Source organism: Lepisosteus platostomus, chromosome 10 (assembly GCF_059453375.1).
Source record: "Lepisosteus platostomus isolate fLepPlt1 chromosome 10, fLepPlt1.hap1, whole genome shotgun sequence".
Classification (NCBI taxonomy): domain Eukaryota; kingdom Metazoa; phylum Chordata; class Actinopteri; order Semionotiformes; family Lepisosteidae; genus Lepisosteus; species Lepisosteus platostomus.
The window spans coordinates 19,100,409-19,117,879 of NC_142620.1; the positions used below are offsets into that span (position 1 = coordinate 19,100,409).

Sequence of the window (17,471 nt, forward strand, 5' to 3'; positions counted from 1 at the left end):
ACTTACAGTAGGCACTTCCCTGTGTAGGGAACATTCCCACCGGCATTGGCATAAGGCTAAAGCTTTGCTTCTCCTCCGTCCATCCATTTTCTTACCACCTAACCACTCTTAGCAATACAAGGTGGCAGGGGACCCAGAGCCTATTCTAGCAAGCAGCAGGCACAAGGCAAGATATACCCTGGATGGGACGCCGGCCCATCACAGGACAGACACAAACACAAAAATGCACACGCTCACACCAGGGCCAGTTTTCCCAGAAGCCAGTTAATTTAGCTAACCTGTCTTTGGACTCGTGGGGGAAACCTTCCTGTGTTCACATACAGACCCCATGCAGAGAGTATCCAGAATTGAACCCAGGGCCCCAGCGCTGTGAGGCAGCAATGCTAACCAGCTTCTCTTCCGTTCTGTTGAAGGACATATGCTGTTTAGCCTTCCTGTGACTGAGGTGAGCCACAGCTTGGGCTACTTGCGCTAGATCAGAAAAATGTATGTTGTGCTCTAAATGGTTTGGCATATATAGCCTTTATATAGAGTTCGCAAAATAAACTGCAAAATTTGTCTTTACTGTAGTGTACCGTCCTGTGGAATGGTACTAGTGACTCATCATCACAGTACTGTTTTTCAACTCCAACTTGAAATCGTACAAAATCTTGAGTACCCCTGTATCACTGCGCTTGACAAAAGGTGTGGGGTGCCCAAGGAGCTCGGCAGCATCTCGGTATGTTTTCGACAGTATTCCTTCAAAAAAGAAGTTTAATGGTAAGGTTTCATTTTAAAGGAATGTCTGGCTGACATAGGGCAGCATGCTTTTATTTTGGAAGTCGACATTGGTGATCCCCCCCCCCCCCCCCCCAAAAAAAAAAAAAACTTCAGTGTGAAGATTGCAGATCAGCTTTAGCTGAGGGTACTTTAATATTGACAATAACACATTTATGGCAATGAAGAGGACTGTCTGGGGATGTCCTTAGGTGAAATGCAAAGCTCATGCCCAACTGGTTGGATCAATTGGCTACTAGCAACCAAATGAACTACATGGGGAGAGTGGCCTCCTCTTGTGTACAATATTTCTTACGTTGCCGTAAGGTGATGGTATAATTACATTTCCAGAATTGCGTGAAAAAAACAATACCTGAAACAGCCATTACATATATTTTTACTATTTGGGAAATCATTGGCTACATATTTCCTGCTACTAACACACCAAATTGACTTGCAGGTACTCGTACATAATATTTTCTTATTGTTGTGCCACTTCTTATTTCTGTTGATAAATACAGGCTCCTCACACAACAAATGCTGAGACAATGGGCATTTCATTTGTTGTATGGAGAGTGTTTATCAGGAGTTTTGTTTTGTAAAAGAAGCTAGCATTTGAGCAAAGAAAAAAAGCTGTTAGTTTCTAAATTAACTTTCTTCACGCTATGAAGTGTGAAAAGCCTGCAGATGTGTCATATATGTGACAGCGATCTGTTTTTATTCTGACATTTTACACACTACTGGATCTTCATTGTTTGTTTGTTTTTCCCCCTGAAAGAGTTGAATTTGCTGAAAAATTGGGATTTTATCTTTTTGACTCGTTTTGTCTGTTTAAAGAAAGATGAAGAGAAAATTAACACTGACAATATATGTATTTTTTCTGATTTTTCTGATTTTAAGCTTGTCCTGGTTTTAAACACTAAAACAGTGGACACTCTTTACTTGGAGTGAAGTTCTCTTTCGTATTCCACTGCAAAAAATGTTTAAATGATCAACCCACGAATAAACCCTGGTCAGTGATGTATAATATAAATACAAATAATAAAAATAAAATTCTTCTTAATTAATCTCTGTCTGATTTCCAGCAAAGGACTTTCCCTGCTACATGGCAGCATTTATCCAGACCATTTTTGTTTTTCATGTTTCCCTTTTAAGAAATCACCTTATTTATTTTAATTCCAGTGAAAACAAAAAAAAAACACTGATGCTTTCTGACAGGCATTTTAATGCAGACTTCAGAATTAAAAATCTTTCTTAACAATAGGTAAAATCATAATTATATTCTTTAGAACAATCATCCATCCCACAAATTTCATTTGTAAAACCTGCTTAAGGTGAATCATGCCTGAATTAAGCACTATGAGAAGGCATGCAGATGGGTTTTGTTTTGGTAAGAGAAGAATAATGGAATGGGCAATAATTGCATTTTCATGTAATACTAGCAAGCAAGAAAACCACAAGATTCCAGCAGTAGCTGTGCCTGTTACAGTTTAAATGACTGAAGAGAATCTTTTTTGATTAAAACTTAAAACATTAAATAGTTTCATAACTTCAATGCGCTCACTTCCACCTGTCTCCCGAATCTTTCCCTTTTAGCTTTGTAATAGTGAGGACAATGACATCACATCCCTCACAGCGATTCAGTCGCATGTTATTGAGAGTTTGGCCTAGACTCCATACTGGGACATTTCTGACTGGATGAAACAATGTGCAGTTTTTTTAAAATCCTTCCATACACAGTACAAAGCATTGAAAGTTTGCTGCATGCTGTCTGTGGAAAACAAGGACTTCATATCTATAACTAACTGGAAAAACTCCAGGGGTAGAGCTTTCATATGCTGTTTCAATTCAATTCAAACTTTATTGCATGTATTTGCATACATTTCTTTGTGGCTCTCCTAACAGTACCTTGAAGACCCCATAGAGACTACTTTGACATTAAAATATAAAATATCTTTGTTTGACCTTGTTTGTTGTGTAATGATCTATTTGAAAACACCTGCATGAAGGCACTGTGCCAATACGCCAGAAACTTCACAGCCTTCTTAGCCTGTGGCTATGCCATTTGGTGAATCCCAGAGTGTCCTGACTCTGACTCCTGCCCAGCTGGGTGTGAGTAGTCAGTATATGCAGCATGGCCTCCCTTCGGAAATGTGTTTTTGTGAGTGCGCTTCACCACGATTGCCTTAGGACGTTGGGGGGGAACAAACACGGGGTAATTTCTTGTATTAGGAATTTATCTTTTTACATATCCCAACTTGCTCTCCATGAGACATACAGACAGGGAGAGAAGCTTGGGGTCAGAGCACTGGGTCAGCCATTAATACTGCGCCCCTGGAGCAGCTGGTGTTAAGGGCCTTGCTCAGGGGCCCAACGGAGTAGGATTCCTCTTCCAGCTGCGGGATTCGAACCAGCGACCTTCCAGCCACAGGTGCAGATCCTTAGCCACAGAGCCACTGCGCTGCCCAATGAGCAAAGCTGGGTTCGAAAACTTGAAAGTCTAGTTATTTGTATACAAGCAACTTTACTTGACATGCAACAATCTGCTTTGAAATTAAAGATTGCCATGGAAGCTCTGAATATATGTACAAGCACATCTCAAGGTGCATCCATTTATACATGGGATTGTTAGATCATGAAACGGGGATTGCACAAAATCCTTAAAGATTTAACCAGGGATTAAGCATATTTACTTATAGCTTTAGGGATTTTGTGAAATACCAGATTTCCTGTTCTTACTGTAACATACACTCAGTATACTGGTAAGAAATGTCATTAAATTAGTATTATCTTCGGGTCTGAATAGGAAAAAGAGTTCATCTTCATTATCCAGATGCAGGTGTCACATCCCCCCAGTAAAAATAGAAAATTAAGACTTTGGCCATGACAACTGCACGTGTTTTGTACATCAGCAGCATACATGCAATACAGAACTCAGGTTAGTAAATTGATTAGTGCATTATGCTTCTGGTCCTTAAATGTAAATTAAATGTTTGTAATTAGTGCTTTACTTTCTTATGACTACAGTATATTGCCGCTCTCTCACTGACTTTTTTCCCCCCATTGTGTTAGAGTCCATAGTTAAGCCACACTTTCATACAGTGGTGTGAAAAAGTGTTTGCCCCCTTCCTGATTTCTTATTTTTTGCATGTTTGTCACACTGAAATGTTTCAGATCATCAAACAAATTGAAATATTAGACAAAGATAACACAAGTAAACACAAAATGCAGTTTTTAAATGAAGGTTTTTATTATTAAGGGAAAAAAAATCCAAACCTACATGGCCCTGTGTGAAAAAGTGATTGCCCCCTAAACCTAATAACTGGTTGGGCCACCCTTAGCAGCAACAACTGCAATCAAGCGTTTGCGATAACTGGCAATGAGTCTTTTACAGTGCTGTGGAGGAATTTTGGCCCACTCATCTTTGCAGAATTGTTGTAATTCAGCCACATTGGAGGGTTTTCGAGCCTTAACCGCTTTTTTAAGGTCATGCCACAACATCTCAATCGGATTCAGGTCAGGACTTTGACTAGGCCACTCCAAAGTCTTCATTTTGTTTTTCTTAAGCCATTCAGAGGTGGACTTGCTGGTGTGTTTTGGATCATTGTCCTGCTGCAGAACCCAAGCGCGCTTCAGCTTGAGGTCACGAACAGATGGCCGGACATTCTCCTTCAGGATTTGTTGGTAGACAGCAGAATTCATGGTTCCATTTACCACAGCAAGTCTTCCAGGCCCTGAAGCAGCAAAACAGCCCCAGACCATCACACTACCACCACAATATTTTACTGTTGGTATGATGTTCCTTTTCTGAAATGCTGTGTTACTTTTACGCCAGATGTAATGGGACATACACCTTCCAAGAAGTTCAACTTTTGTCTCGTCAGTCCACAGAGTATTTTCCCAAAAGTCTTGGGGATCATCAAGATGTTTTCTGGCAAAACTGAGACGAACCTTTATGTTCTTTTTGCTCAGCAGTGGTTTTCGTCTTGGAACTCTGCCATGCAGGCCATTTTTGCCCAGTCTCTTTCTTATGGTGGAGTCATGAACACTGACCTTAACTGAGGCAAGTGAAGCCTGCAGTTCTTTGGATGTTGTTGTGGGGGTTTTTTGTGACCTCTTGGATGAGTCGCTGCGCTCTTGGGGTAATTTTGGTCGGCCGGCCACTCCTGGGAAGGTTCACCACTGTTCCATGTTTTCGCAATTTGTGGATAATGTGGTTTGCTGGAGTCCCAAAGCTTTAGAAATGGCTTTATAACCTTTTCCAGACTGATAAATCTCAATTACTCTGTTTCTCATTTGTTCCTGAATGTCTTTGGATTGCGGCATGATGTCTAGCTTTTGAGGATCTACTTCACTTTGTCAGGCAGGTCCTATTTAAGTGATTTCTTGGTTGAGAACAGGTGTGGCAGTAATCAGGCCTGGGTGTGGCTAGAGAAATTGAACTCAGCTTTCCAAAGATGTGATAAACCACAGTTGATTTATGTTTTAACAGGAGGGGCAATCTTTTTTTCACACAGGGCCATGTAGGTTTGGATTTTTTTTCCCCTTAATAATAAAAACCTTCATTTAAAAACTGCATTTTGTGTTTACTTGTGTTATCTTTGTCTAATATTTCAATTTGTTTGATGATCTGAAACATTTCAGTGTGACAATCATGCAAAAAATAAGAAATCAGGAAGGGGGCAAACACTTTTTAACACCACTGTACATACTACAGACATAGCATGTAAAAGCAACAACTGACTAGTGTTATTCACATACAGGAAAAAAAACACAATTAAAATTGTTTTTGGAACAACTCCAATAAGTACGTTGTTCGATAATTTCCACACTAGAAATCTAACAGCAGATTGCTTTTTCTTTCTTTCCTCTCCATCTCTTGAAGGCATATTCCCTTTTCTAACACATCTGTAGATGGAGCATATCTGTCATAAGTGTTTTTGACACAGTGACTGGCCTCCCTGCAGTGTAGTGACATATGATGGGAATGAGTGCCAACAATGTTACATGTTTGAACATGTCTGCCTCGGCAACCTTTCTTAATTGTTAAAATAAGAAAGTATAACAGTAGCTTATTTTGAATGTGGGAATATCCATGTGCTTATGGCTAAACTAAATCCAGCCATCCATTTGCTTACTACTTCTTCCAGTTCAGGGTCACAGGGGAGCCCAAGCAATGGTACAAGGCAGGGTACACCCTGGGTTGCACGCCAGTCCATTGCGAGCTGACACAGAAGTGCACACACTTACAGCATGGCCTGTTTTCCAGGAAGCCAACTAACCTACCAGTATGTTTTTGGATTGTGGGAGGAAACCCACTGGAACGCAGAGAGAATAAACTTTATGCAGATAGTACACCAGGTCTGGAATTGGGATCGGGGCCCCAGTGCTGCAAGGCAGCAGTGCTAACCACTGCAGCACTGTCACCCATAAACGACTTATTATTTAAATTGACTATCATTTGCAAGGACATTTTATAATGGTTTTAATAAATGAAGCATGTATTTGTAATGGCCATCTCAATCAGAACAGCTTTAAGTTAATGTTTCTCTTAAAGTCTTTGTCTGTATTGAACTCATGTACGATACTAGATTAATTACCAGATCACTTCACTGGTCAGTATTTGAATTCAGTTAACAGTCTGAAATACTTTATTAGCAGGGAGCAACCTAGGCCTTTTGTGTGTTAATGTCTTAAAACCACATGCAGGAAGCTGACATGTCTGTGATGAAGAATGTTGTGTCTCTTGTGTGTATTTGAAGGTTTTAAACAAATTAGACCTTGGGTTAAGCCAAAGTGCTGACAAAGTTTGTATTTTACCATAGCATGGATGTAAATAAAACTTGTCTTCTTTTAACACCCTCGGAAAGGCAATTTACTTTTATTTATTTTCCAGTAATGCATTACTGAAGTTGCAGCAGTTTAACTTTTTTTTACTTCATTCTGATGTGGTTTTCTTTGGGAGATCTGTACTACAGTTTGTTGCACTGTTTTGGACCAGTAAAAAATGAAAAATCCAAACCTTTACATCTGCTCTCTGCAGAGCTTCTGCGAATGTGCACAGAACTTTTTTTTCCCGCTGCGTTAAAACAAATAATGTTCAATAAGGTTAAAAAGAAAGCAGTGGTTCTCCATACAGAATGTAATGAATGGATGAGATGGTGTTCAAATGTGCTTTATTTTAAATGAAAGGGAACAAGACCCATTTACAGCAGCTGTTCAGCTGCAATGTTTTGTATCCAAGGAAACCCTGTACTATAGAAACCCCTTACATGCCTTACAATAACTGTGACATCAAGTGACAGTAGACTGGTCCACTCCATACACTGAATGGGTTTATAGCTATCCTGTTTTTAATGGAAAAGCCAGGGAAAGGCATTTCTGAATTGAACTAGAGATGTGGAGAAGGGGATGACTCACACCACTCCCCCCCACCCGAGGATTATAGTTTTGTAGAGTTTTTGTTTTGTCCAGAAATTTGTAGTCAGCACAACACACTCTATACTGCTTCTTCAACTTTTAATACTACATTACGTCAGACTCTGGAGCTTAGTGGAATCCCAGCAATGTTACATGCTTTTGTGTGTTTTTTGTTTTTGTGTTTCTATGTGTCTGTGTTAAAAGCAGCCCACACTACTACTCCCCCCACCCAAGGATTATAGTTTTGTAGAGTTTTTGTTTTGTCCAGAAATTTGTAGTCAGCACAACACACTCTATACTGCTTCTTCAACTTTTAATACTACATTACGTCAGACTCTGGAGCTTAGTGGAATCCCAACAATGTTACATGCTTTTGTGTGTTTTTTTGTTTTTGTGTTTCTATGTGTCTATGTTAAAAGCAGCCCACACACAATCAGATTTCTATACTGTACTATGTTGCATGAAGTACAGGTGGATGTCCTGCCATTAAATTAAACGACAATTTTTGTAAGCCCCGCCCAGTATCCTATATGGCTGAAAACTCTTGTACAGTATATAGACATCGAGCCTGTCTGTACTTGACTCTGGCCCAGTGTTACTGTTATTGACATTTGGGGAAAAAAAAACAGCTCTTGTCTGGGATAAAGCCCGCCCAGAGGTACTCATTCACCAACTGGCATGGGGTTCCCTGGGCAGTTGCATTTTGAAATTGCTGTCATTTAGTAAACACATTCCACAGTTTGGTTGTAAGTGAAAGTATCAGTGGGGCTCCAGATTCACAGACAGTTATGTCATTTACAAATGTAAAAGTTTCTTCTTTCAAAACAATAGAAAACCTCCTTGTGACTCCACAAATTGAATAAACACTTGGTTGCAAGTTCTAGGTCCTCAAAATCATCTGTTTTCAGCACATCTATTTTTTTCTGACGTTACAATCAAAATTAGGAGAGGCATTTTTAATTTTTAATACTGTAGATCAGTGTAATGTGTTAATTTATGTATTTTATACAATAGCTTTCTTATTTTTGCAAGTATAAGGATTTTTTTATTTTCTAGTTTTTAGTTAATGTATATTTTTTTTGCCTTCAAAGTCCAGAAGAAATCCTTTTTATTTTTTGTACTTGTTAACCACCAAATTGTGTAGAAAATAATTAAATGTCTGATTTCATTTTTTTAATAATTGTATTTATTTTTATGTACTTTTTATTTAACTTACTTGCTAATGTATATACTATACACAGTATATTTATTTTCCTAAACATAAAAACTTTTAAATTTAAGTTTTAAATTATAACAGTGAAAAATTTCACCAGTGTAGCTCCTATTCATTCAAGTGTAAAAACTTGATTTTTACTTCAATTTCTTTTTCTGTATAAAAATTCTGGAGAACTGTTAAATGCTTTATATTGTTAGGAACACACATAGCACTATATGTATCCTAAAGTCTTGCAGATTTTAACAGACACATCAGATTTACGTAGCAGATTGCTTTGGCATGGCGTTCAGTTACAATGCATCAATTCCCAATGTAGATTGAGCCAGGGAAAAACAATTACCTTTTTTAGTGTATGTTATTGTAGAAATTAAATATTTGATAATTGTGAAAATATAAATTAGCTCTGAAGGTTTAACGGTACAAGATAGCATAGCCATCTTAATTGAAGTCAGAATTCTCTTTGTATATATGAAGTCAGTGATGAGCTACAGATAGCTTACCACATGATGAGCCCTATACCCGCCAGCTTTGATCATTGACACAGTCTTATACAGTACATGTTTCCTGCAAATGATACATTTCTGGGTTCTTTACCAGAGCTAATTAATTTTTGCATTTCCACATTTCATAGCAGATTGTTTGCTTTTAAAAGCCACCATAATCCGGAAAGATACCCACTCTTGAATTTTAAATATTTAGAAGTGCTATTCAGTTTACATTTCGAGGACCCAGGTTCATATACTATGTTTGAATCAGCTTAGTTCAAATCAACATCTGATCCCAGTTTTGCCTTGCCTTACCTTGCCTCCCATACTCAGTTCTTACTGAGAGACTGAGAGGGGACAGCAATCTGGAGCTTGAAGAAGTGTCTGGTATGTTGACAATGGGCTTTGCCAGTTGCCATAGTTGTTTGGTAGTGTAAAAAGACTTCATCATCAAGGTTTCTTCTTTTGGCATAGCTAGCAGTTTGTCGGAAGGCGAGGAAGCCCACAAAACATTTATTAAAATTACTTCTCCCTTAGACATAGAGTTCAGAACTGGTGAGGTCTAGGAAAGAGAACCTTTGGAAAAACATCAGCAATACTAGCAGACCTAACACTACAGTTTTAAATGCCCACTTAGGGAAATAAATAAAACTGCTGTGTTCAGTGGTTGGGGATAGTACAGACGGGAGTTTACACCACAATACCTGACTGCTGTACATTAGCCATTAGTCCCTTTGTCCATTTAACTGGAGAAACAAGTACCGCTCAATAAAATTAAGCAGTGATAACACCCAGAACCATTAATGTGTTGCCTTACTCTCTAGAACACCCAAACTGAATAAGATATGCTAACTTTGGGTACTAAAAGATCTTTTTGATTCTTGTTTACATTTCATTTAGATTTTACTCTTTTTTTACTTTTTGGACATAAGTGTGATTTAGATGAATCCCAGGAAGAAAGCTTTAATATCTTGCAGGTTCCTTCAGTAGGACCTAGGAAATAGCAGAAGGGATTTTTGCAATGTATTAGTCTTCTTATTTTAATGTAATTTTCAATTTTTTTGGACAGCAAAATGAATGTGTTGGTGTTGAATGAGATAAGAAGATATCAGATTGATAGTCTAAGACAGTGAAACATCAACAGTATTCATCTGTTAACAGTAGCAGTGACTTAAAAATAAAGTGCTGTACAGAGACCAAATACGATGCTCATTTTCTTGGAAGTTATCAAATGGCTCTTTAGTCTAAATTCAGTAGTCCAGTTGTCTCTACGTGGGTGGTATTCTTTTGGGGGTAGATAACGTTTCTGTTCAAATTTGTCTATATGATGGAAATAAAAATTGATAGTTGTAGTAGTCAAGCTATATCCCCTGGTAAATTATGATTTCAGACTGAGGAGGAAAACAATGAAAACTTCACATTCCAGATTAAAAAACAACCATTCTGTGGTATCTGAAGCTATACTGTAATGTAGCTCTTTTAATTTATTTTAACGTTCTGAACTTCTTGGGTTTGCTGTCAGCAACCTAAAGACTGTTATTCAACAGCTAGAGAGTTGAATTCTGCTAAGTTTTTGGGTTGCTAAGTAACCCTTTTGCTAAGCTGCCTCTCTATTCCTTTCTCCCTCTCTTTTGCTTTCAGAAGTAACTGATTTTCAGCTTTGGAGACAGAGTAACTATTTTGAAGCAGTATTATATGAGTTTAAGTGTATTCATATATACATTAAAAAATAACAAATTCTTCAGTTGTGTGGATAAATGTATGTAAGCTTCAGAAACATTAGTAGCGTGTGAATGATGATTGTTTTTGCTGTAGTCGTTTTTTCGGAAATATCCATCCAAATCTTAAAATCCATTCCTATTTATAGCAGCTGTTAAATATCCTGCACCCAACAATCACTACTTTTCATCCTGCAATTCCATTCCACTGTAAAATCAAGAAGCCAGTTGCTCAGGGAAATTCATCCATTTCTTAATCCTAAACTCTCATAGATCCTACCTGATCTATACCCAGTGCCTAAAATATCCTGTCCTTCTGAAAAATCTGCCTGTGGACTGAATGGCTAGACATTGCCTGTAGTAGACTTATTCTTTCTGATTTCCATATCCAACTCCTACTTTTTATTCTTTGAGCTGCTTGTTTAATATGTTGTATGCAAGATGCAGAAGAATAGAACAGCATGATGGTTTTTATTTTGTTTTTTAAGCTCAAGATTTTTTTCAGCACTTTGTTACAGTCACATCTGTTGTGAGCAAATAAAGTTTATAAATTAGTGCAGTCTCACTGGTGGAAGGAATAATTTTTATTAACACTAATGGAGAATAGTTCATACCAAGGGCATTTTAAGACCTAAATCGTCTTAAAATGTTTGGAATTATGGTTTATCTGCAGACTGGCCTTTTTAGGTAACAAACATGCCTGTCAGGAATTAATGAAATCAGGCTACATTTTCTATTTTACATAGCTTTTTTGATGTATACAACATACATTTTTACAGTATACTAGTGTACTAAATGCACGCCAAGTTCTTTCTTTAAAGTGGTTTGCATACCACATAGAAAATTAAAATACCTAAGCATTACTTGAATCATTGTAAGTTCATGTTTAACATATGTCCCTTTGTTTACATCTTTTTAAGTGGTTATTAACATGGAATTTTTAATTAGCCTACATTGTTCCAAAGAACGTACATTGTTTTATGATTATGGTACAGTAAATCTAGCTTTTGTTGGGCAAAACTAAGTGAGTTAGTTAGTCACTTTCTCTGCAGTAATAAGGGGACTTATTTACTGCAGAGAAAGAGCTCCCTCTGTTCTAACACTAGACACTGACATTTCTCTACCCTTTAGAAAGGATGTAAGCTTTTGTAGAACCATGCTAGATTCCTCTTGGCATTTCAACAAACTTACTTCTGCAGTGACTATTTGGGTCCACACTGGAAATGCAATTTTCTCTATTTTTGATTTGTGGTACTTTGTTTCTTGTCAAAGAGCAATTGTTCTTATTTGTTAACGGATGTTAAATTTCCTTTTTCTCTCAAGAGATTTTGGAAGTCTCATCATGCAGAGTTCTTAAAGAGTATTTTTCTGATATGGGTTTGGAAATTCATTTTAATTTTTTTCTTTTTTTTCCACAGGAAGAGAGGAATAGAAGTGGTACAGGTGAGTACTTTTACAAGAACCTTATAATTAAGGAAAATAAGTCAAGGTCTTTTTGGTCAGTTTGGTTTTGACATGGGGAACTCTGAAGTGCTGTGTGTATAACATTTCCTTCTTTTATTTCTATAACATGGGATTGCCAGAAAGGTGTGGGAGGTATTCATCTAAATGCATTTGAACAGTATTAAACTAGCATTATTTAGTTGGCCTGGAAGAAATCAGAAGAAATAAGCTGAAGTTCATGTGTTGTTCAGTTGTGGTGAATGGCATGAAACCACAACAATTTAACATAACATGCTTATGCCACAAAAACAAAATGTCTGCTCCTTGTTTGCATCCGCACCACATCTTACATATGATAACCAAATCTCTTACTAAGTATCATCAGTTGAACTTTTGTTTAGTAATCAAAGCAAAGGTTTTGTAAATTGAATATAGTTCTGTATTTCATACTTCATCAATTGTGAAGCCATTGATGGGGAAGCCCAAATATAATGGTCTGGTCAGGAGTGTCTAGTTGCTATAGACCTCCCACTTGCAGTGACTAATAGCATAAGGATACCCTCCTTACTCGTTTTGAGCCCCATTGAACATCTGTGGAATTTGTTGGGAAGCAAAGTGGCTCATAGACCAGTTAACGTGCACATGCTTGTCCAGTGTCTACTAGGGGAATGAGATCGAATCCCACAAGACAGCATCTTCAACCCCAGAGCAAAGCATGCAGTGCAGATACTGTACACAGCTTGTCTTGCCTCCACCGGTGGCCACACAAACACTTACCCTGTGACTTTCACAGTAGAACCCCTGTTGATCAGCCCTAGTGATGTCAACATAATGAATGTACATGTATGTAATGACCGTTCATTCAAATGGTAATGAACCTGCTACAGAAAGGTTATTAGAAAAATTAAAACTTGTGCTTGTGTTGTAGTTATAAGTGATTTGAGTCTTTTGATGTTCAGCATATGTATTTGTTTTTCCCTTGCAGATTGAGAATTATTGTACCACAATTTGTTGTTTTTTTTTTCCCGAGATTGCTGGTGTGACTGTCATGCTGTTAGGTTGAGGGTTTACTCTGGTTTTGTAAGGACTGTTGATTGGCATGGAAGGGGCTGTCTTTCAGCTTCCCTGACGTCCAAAGCTGTGACCTTTATTAGGTGACATCTCTGAAGCACTACTGACGGTCTCCGCTCAGTAAACAGAGAATCCTTTTAACCTGCTTTGATGGGAGAAAGAGCAGCAGGGCAGCTGTTTTAACCTTCCTGTGCCCATTGTGCTTGGAGCAAAGGCTCGCACTTATAGATTCTGTATTTGAATAATACATTTTACCGGAGAGCTGTATGTCTTGAAGTTACTGAGGTTTAACTGATCATTTCAGCAGACTGCTTTTATTTTTTGTTAATGCACTCAAGAACGTCAAAGCAGCTATTACACCTTACAATATATCATCTCAGGTGAAATTAAACTGAATAGCACACATTGTTAAACCTAGAACATAACAATGGTCTCCTTATCCTAGCATTTGTGTGTCCTGTGAGAGTGAGTAAAACATTTAAAGACATAAAAACCTAGCAGAATTATGCCCGCATTAAGGGTAGTGATGTTTATCATAAAACACTACAAAAAAACAAATTTGTTGGCTAAAATTGTCTATTCTTTTATACTACTCATATTAGTTGTCTAATACATAATAATATTACTAACTCTGTAATATTTTATATAATGATAAACAATTAATTAACAAATTGCTTAATTAATCTATTGATATTTTCTGTTTTTAGTCTTCAAATATAGATGTCATAATGCCTATTGATTTAACTTTAGACCTGTGATAAGGTAGCTTATAATTACAATACATCATATGGTTGTAGGATGTTTCAGTAGTCCCATTGATCTGGAATGACAAATGCCTATTTGTATATATTACACATTTAACAGAATACATTATTTATGTGTCTTGATGACATAAAAGTGCTATGATCTGAAATATAGAAGAAAAACAAATAATTCACACTATTTTTACTTTAAGAAGACGTTCAAGGAAGTTTAGTTAGTAATATTGTGAAGCTAGAATGTGTGAAGCTAGTAATAATGAAAATTATCAAGTTTTTTCTCCTCCAGGGACAGACCGTATGTATTCTGTTAAGTGTATGTTATTATGGTATTTGAAATGAAAGCTAAATTGTAATGGCATTTATGCACGTCCAGTGACATTTGATTAAGCTGGTATGAAAGTGTAGCACTGATGTTTTTAATAGATTTTTATGGTTTTATGGCTGAATATACAATTTTAATCAACTGTACGGTATTAAAAAGCATAAAATGTAAAATGTGTAAGTACACAAGTTGCTGTTTAAGATGTGGGAATTTTTCAGTTGTTACCATTGTATGGCATACATTTTAATACATTAAAGTTATTTTGCCCTTCTATATTATTCAGGAAATATCTTCAGTTTCCTTTAGTTATGAAGAATACTTTTTAAAGTACGTTCTGGATGGGGAAATTTATGTGAAACACAAGTCCCAACAAATGTATACTCTGAAGAATGGAGTTTCTGAATTCAGGCAGACTGTTAGTTTTCTGTTTTATTTAGAGCATTTAAGTATCAGAATGATTTCAGGGGCAAGAAATTAACTTCTGTTGGTAACAGGATGGAAAAACAAAACGGAGAGACATGGACCCATTAACCGTGACTTGGTGTTTGACATTATAGACATAGGGTCAATGGAAATTAAAATACACTATCAGGGCTGAAGGAAACATTACACTGTTTTGATATCATAATTCTGATTTATTTAAAAACATAAAGATTGCAAACAAAGGCTACGACCATCTTTAAGTCAGAATTTCAGATATATACCTTTGTCCTCATTATTTTCTTGTACCGTTTGTGGTCTATAACATATTTCTCGCATATGTTTTAAATGTGGATTCATTGTTGCAGCTGCTCTTGTAGTGTTGAGTAATTTTATTAAGTTACTTGAAGGGAGCCTTTTCTACCACTGCATCATTTACGAGATAACTGAACTTATAAAGTTTGTTTCTGCAAAATGTCTGCCACTTGTTGAGTAAACTGGAGCTATTCTGCCAAACGTACAATATTAAAAAATACATACATTTTCTCTTGTACTTCTCGAGTTATTCAGCTTACATAACGATAATGTTTTAAAAAATTCACTGTACTTCACAGTGTGTCACTTTAGTAATTGTAATTAAGACGTTTACATACTGAAATATATATATATGTGTGTGGGGGTGTATGTTTAAATATAAGAAAAAGGGTTATCATAGCTGTTAAATATATCTTGGCCCCATCATTAGATTTTGGATACAAATTTGTCTTTCTTGTATCATGAAGGGGAAGACTTTCCCCCCCCTCCAAAGTTAGTTCATGCAGGGTTAAAATAGTTGCATTTTTTCCTGTCAAGCTTTATTTGTAGCTAAAATGCGCCACTCACATTCGTCTGATTTTGAACTTGTGAGTTAATGGAGTGGTAATAGCTCTCTCTCTGTGGGAGTTCCTACTCATTATCCGCCATTTTGGACTCTAATGAGCGGGACCCATACAATTGGTGATGTCTGTTTTTTCCAGATGTCTATGTCCTGTTTGTCAGATAACATAAATGCAAGCTTTTTGTTGATGTGTGTTGTAAGTTCTGTACCGCGTTACTTTCTTTTTATCAAATCATCACCAAAATACAAGATCTTTTTGCCATGAAAACCTTTTAGGTTTCTCCTAATAAGTTCTGGAACAAAAGACTGTAAACAGGGTTTTAGTCATAAAATTTCCTTTTATACAGCATTTTTATTCATTTGTTCAATTAGTTTTTTTTGTGAATGCTTGTTTTTTCCAGGTAGCATTGCTTAAAGTACTGTGCAGTTCTGCTTGTGTCTGTTTGCAGCAGAGCTTCATAAAGACAGGGACAGTACTGTATGAAGCTATTAATGATTCTTTGCAGCTATTTTTTGAAACCCTTTGTTCACCATTTGCAAACACCACTTTGGTCTTGGCCAGTGGTTTACAAAAACTTCACACTCACCTCATTATTTCAGGGCAAAATGTCCTGAGTTACATGCATGGAGTTTCTTACCAGTTTGGAAGTGTGCATATGTGCTCTTTGTAAAAAAATCTCCTTTGCAACTATGATTTTCAAATGTCATAAGAATTGCTTTGTAATTTGACTGTATCTTGTTAAATTGTGCAATGGAATATGAATGTTACAAAATGAAGACAAAATGTTAGTTTGTTTCTGTGTGTTTTCAAATACCTTAATTTGTAAAAAAAAATTGAAACATGAGTATTAGTGAGAACAAAGTACAAGACAAGAGAACCAAACTGGTCTCATCTGTGCTATGTTTGTGACTGTGATACTGTGATGTCACTCCCTAAATATTATCCTTTATGGATAATTTATACTTTAAATTATCCACATGCTGTTTTGAAAATCATAAACTGACAAAAGAAGCACAAGTAAATTATGACTAGTAGAACGTGACTCAGCTGTAGGGCAGTTAATGGCTCGCAGTTGGTGAGTGTGGAGCAATCTTCCACTTACACAACAAAAAAAATTGTGTGAATTGTTTTGCTTACAACTTCATAAACCAAACCTTTCTGCTTTTAATGAATGAGATCTGATAAAGACACCAAATTGGCTGTAACTTGTGTTTTGAAAGTAGTACTAAGAGTGAGATTGAACAGATATTTTAAATTAGACCTACTACAGAGGTCTGAAAGATGGATGGAATATACCGTTGTTCCACCTGGCAGCTTGGTTATTAGATGCCATTCATATAATACGGATCTGTGCTGTGATTCCTCTGGACTGCTCTTAAAGGCACGTTTTCCCATATCCTGGGAGTCCATTGACACACCATATTTATTGTCTGTTTGGGCCAGTACTCTGTCTCTATGTGCTTCATAAATAGTTGGATTTTTTTTAGAGTATGACAAAGTCTCCCTTTATGGATGTCTTGCAATAATGGAGCCGCTTTTCAAAAATATATCTATATATGTATTTTGTTGCGTAGAGGTTAGACCACACTCAAATGGAAAGATGCCCTGGGAACTGTCCCAAAGTAAGCAGCACTTTGTTGTGTGGAGTGGGCATTGAACCCCTGGGAGGACAGCAGTTTATTTTAATTCACAGTCCATGACCTCTGTTAACGCAGATCTTTCCTTGGACGTTCAGTGCTCAGATTATTTTCAGGGGTGTTTTGTGACAGTTGTCAGTTGTGGTATGTAGTTTTGAAGTTGATTTTCACTCCAGGTTTAGGGATTTTTTGGCATGCTCAGCTACAGTTAGATTAGGGACACTAGACTTGCACAGAGCCCCACCATATTAAAACAAACATCACCAAATACATAGATCTGAGTATGGTATTTCTTTTGAGTGTTAACTTGTTTGAAAGTTGCAGAACACTGGTTACAGTATCAA

At 37.0% G+C, this 17,471-nt stretch overlaps 1 protein-coding gene across 7 annotated transcripts in view; it reads left to right on the forward strand.

The window, feature by feature from the left end:
- itpk1a (inositol-tetrakisphosphate 1-kinase a) overlaps positions 1-17,471 on the forward strand; it is a 100,451-nt gene that overhangs the window by 20,076 nt on the left and 62,904 nt on the right. For all 7 annotated transcript variants that reach the window (XM_088648597.1, XM_088648596.1, XM_088648598.1 and 4 more), the window contains exon 3: positions 12,014-12,038. In XM_088648597.1, coding sequence (XP_088504723.1) covers positions 12,014-12,038 — 25 coding nt within the window. The remainder of the gene's footprint in view (positions 1-12,013; positions 12,039-17,471) is intronic.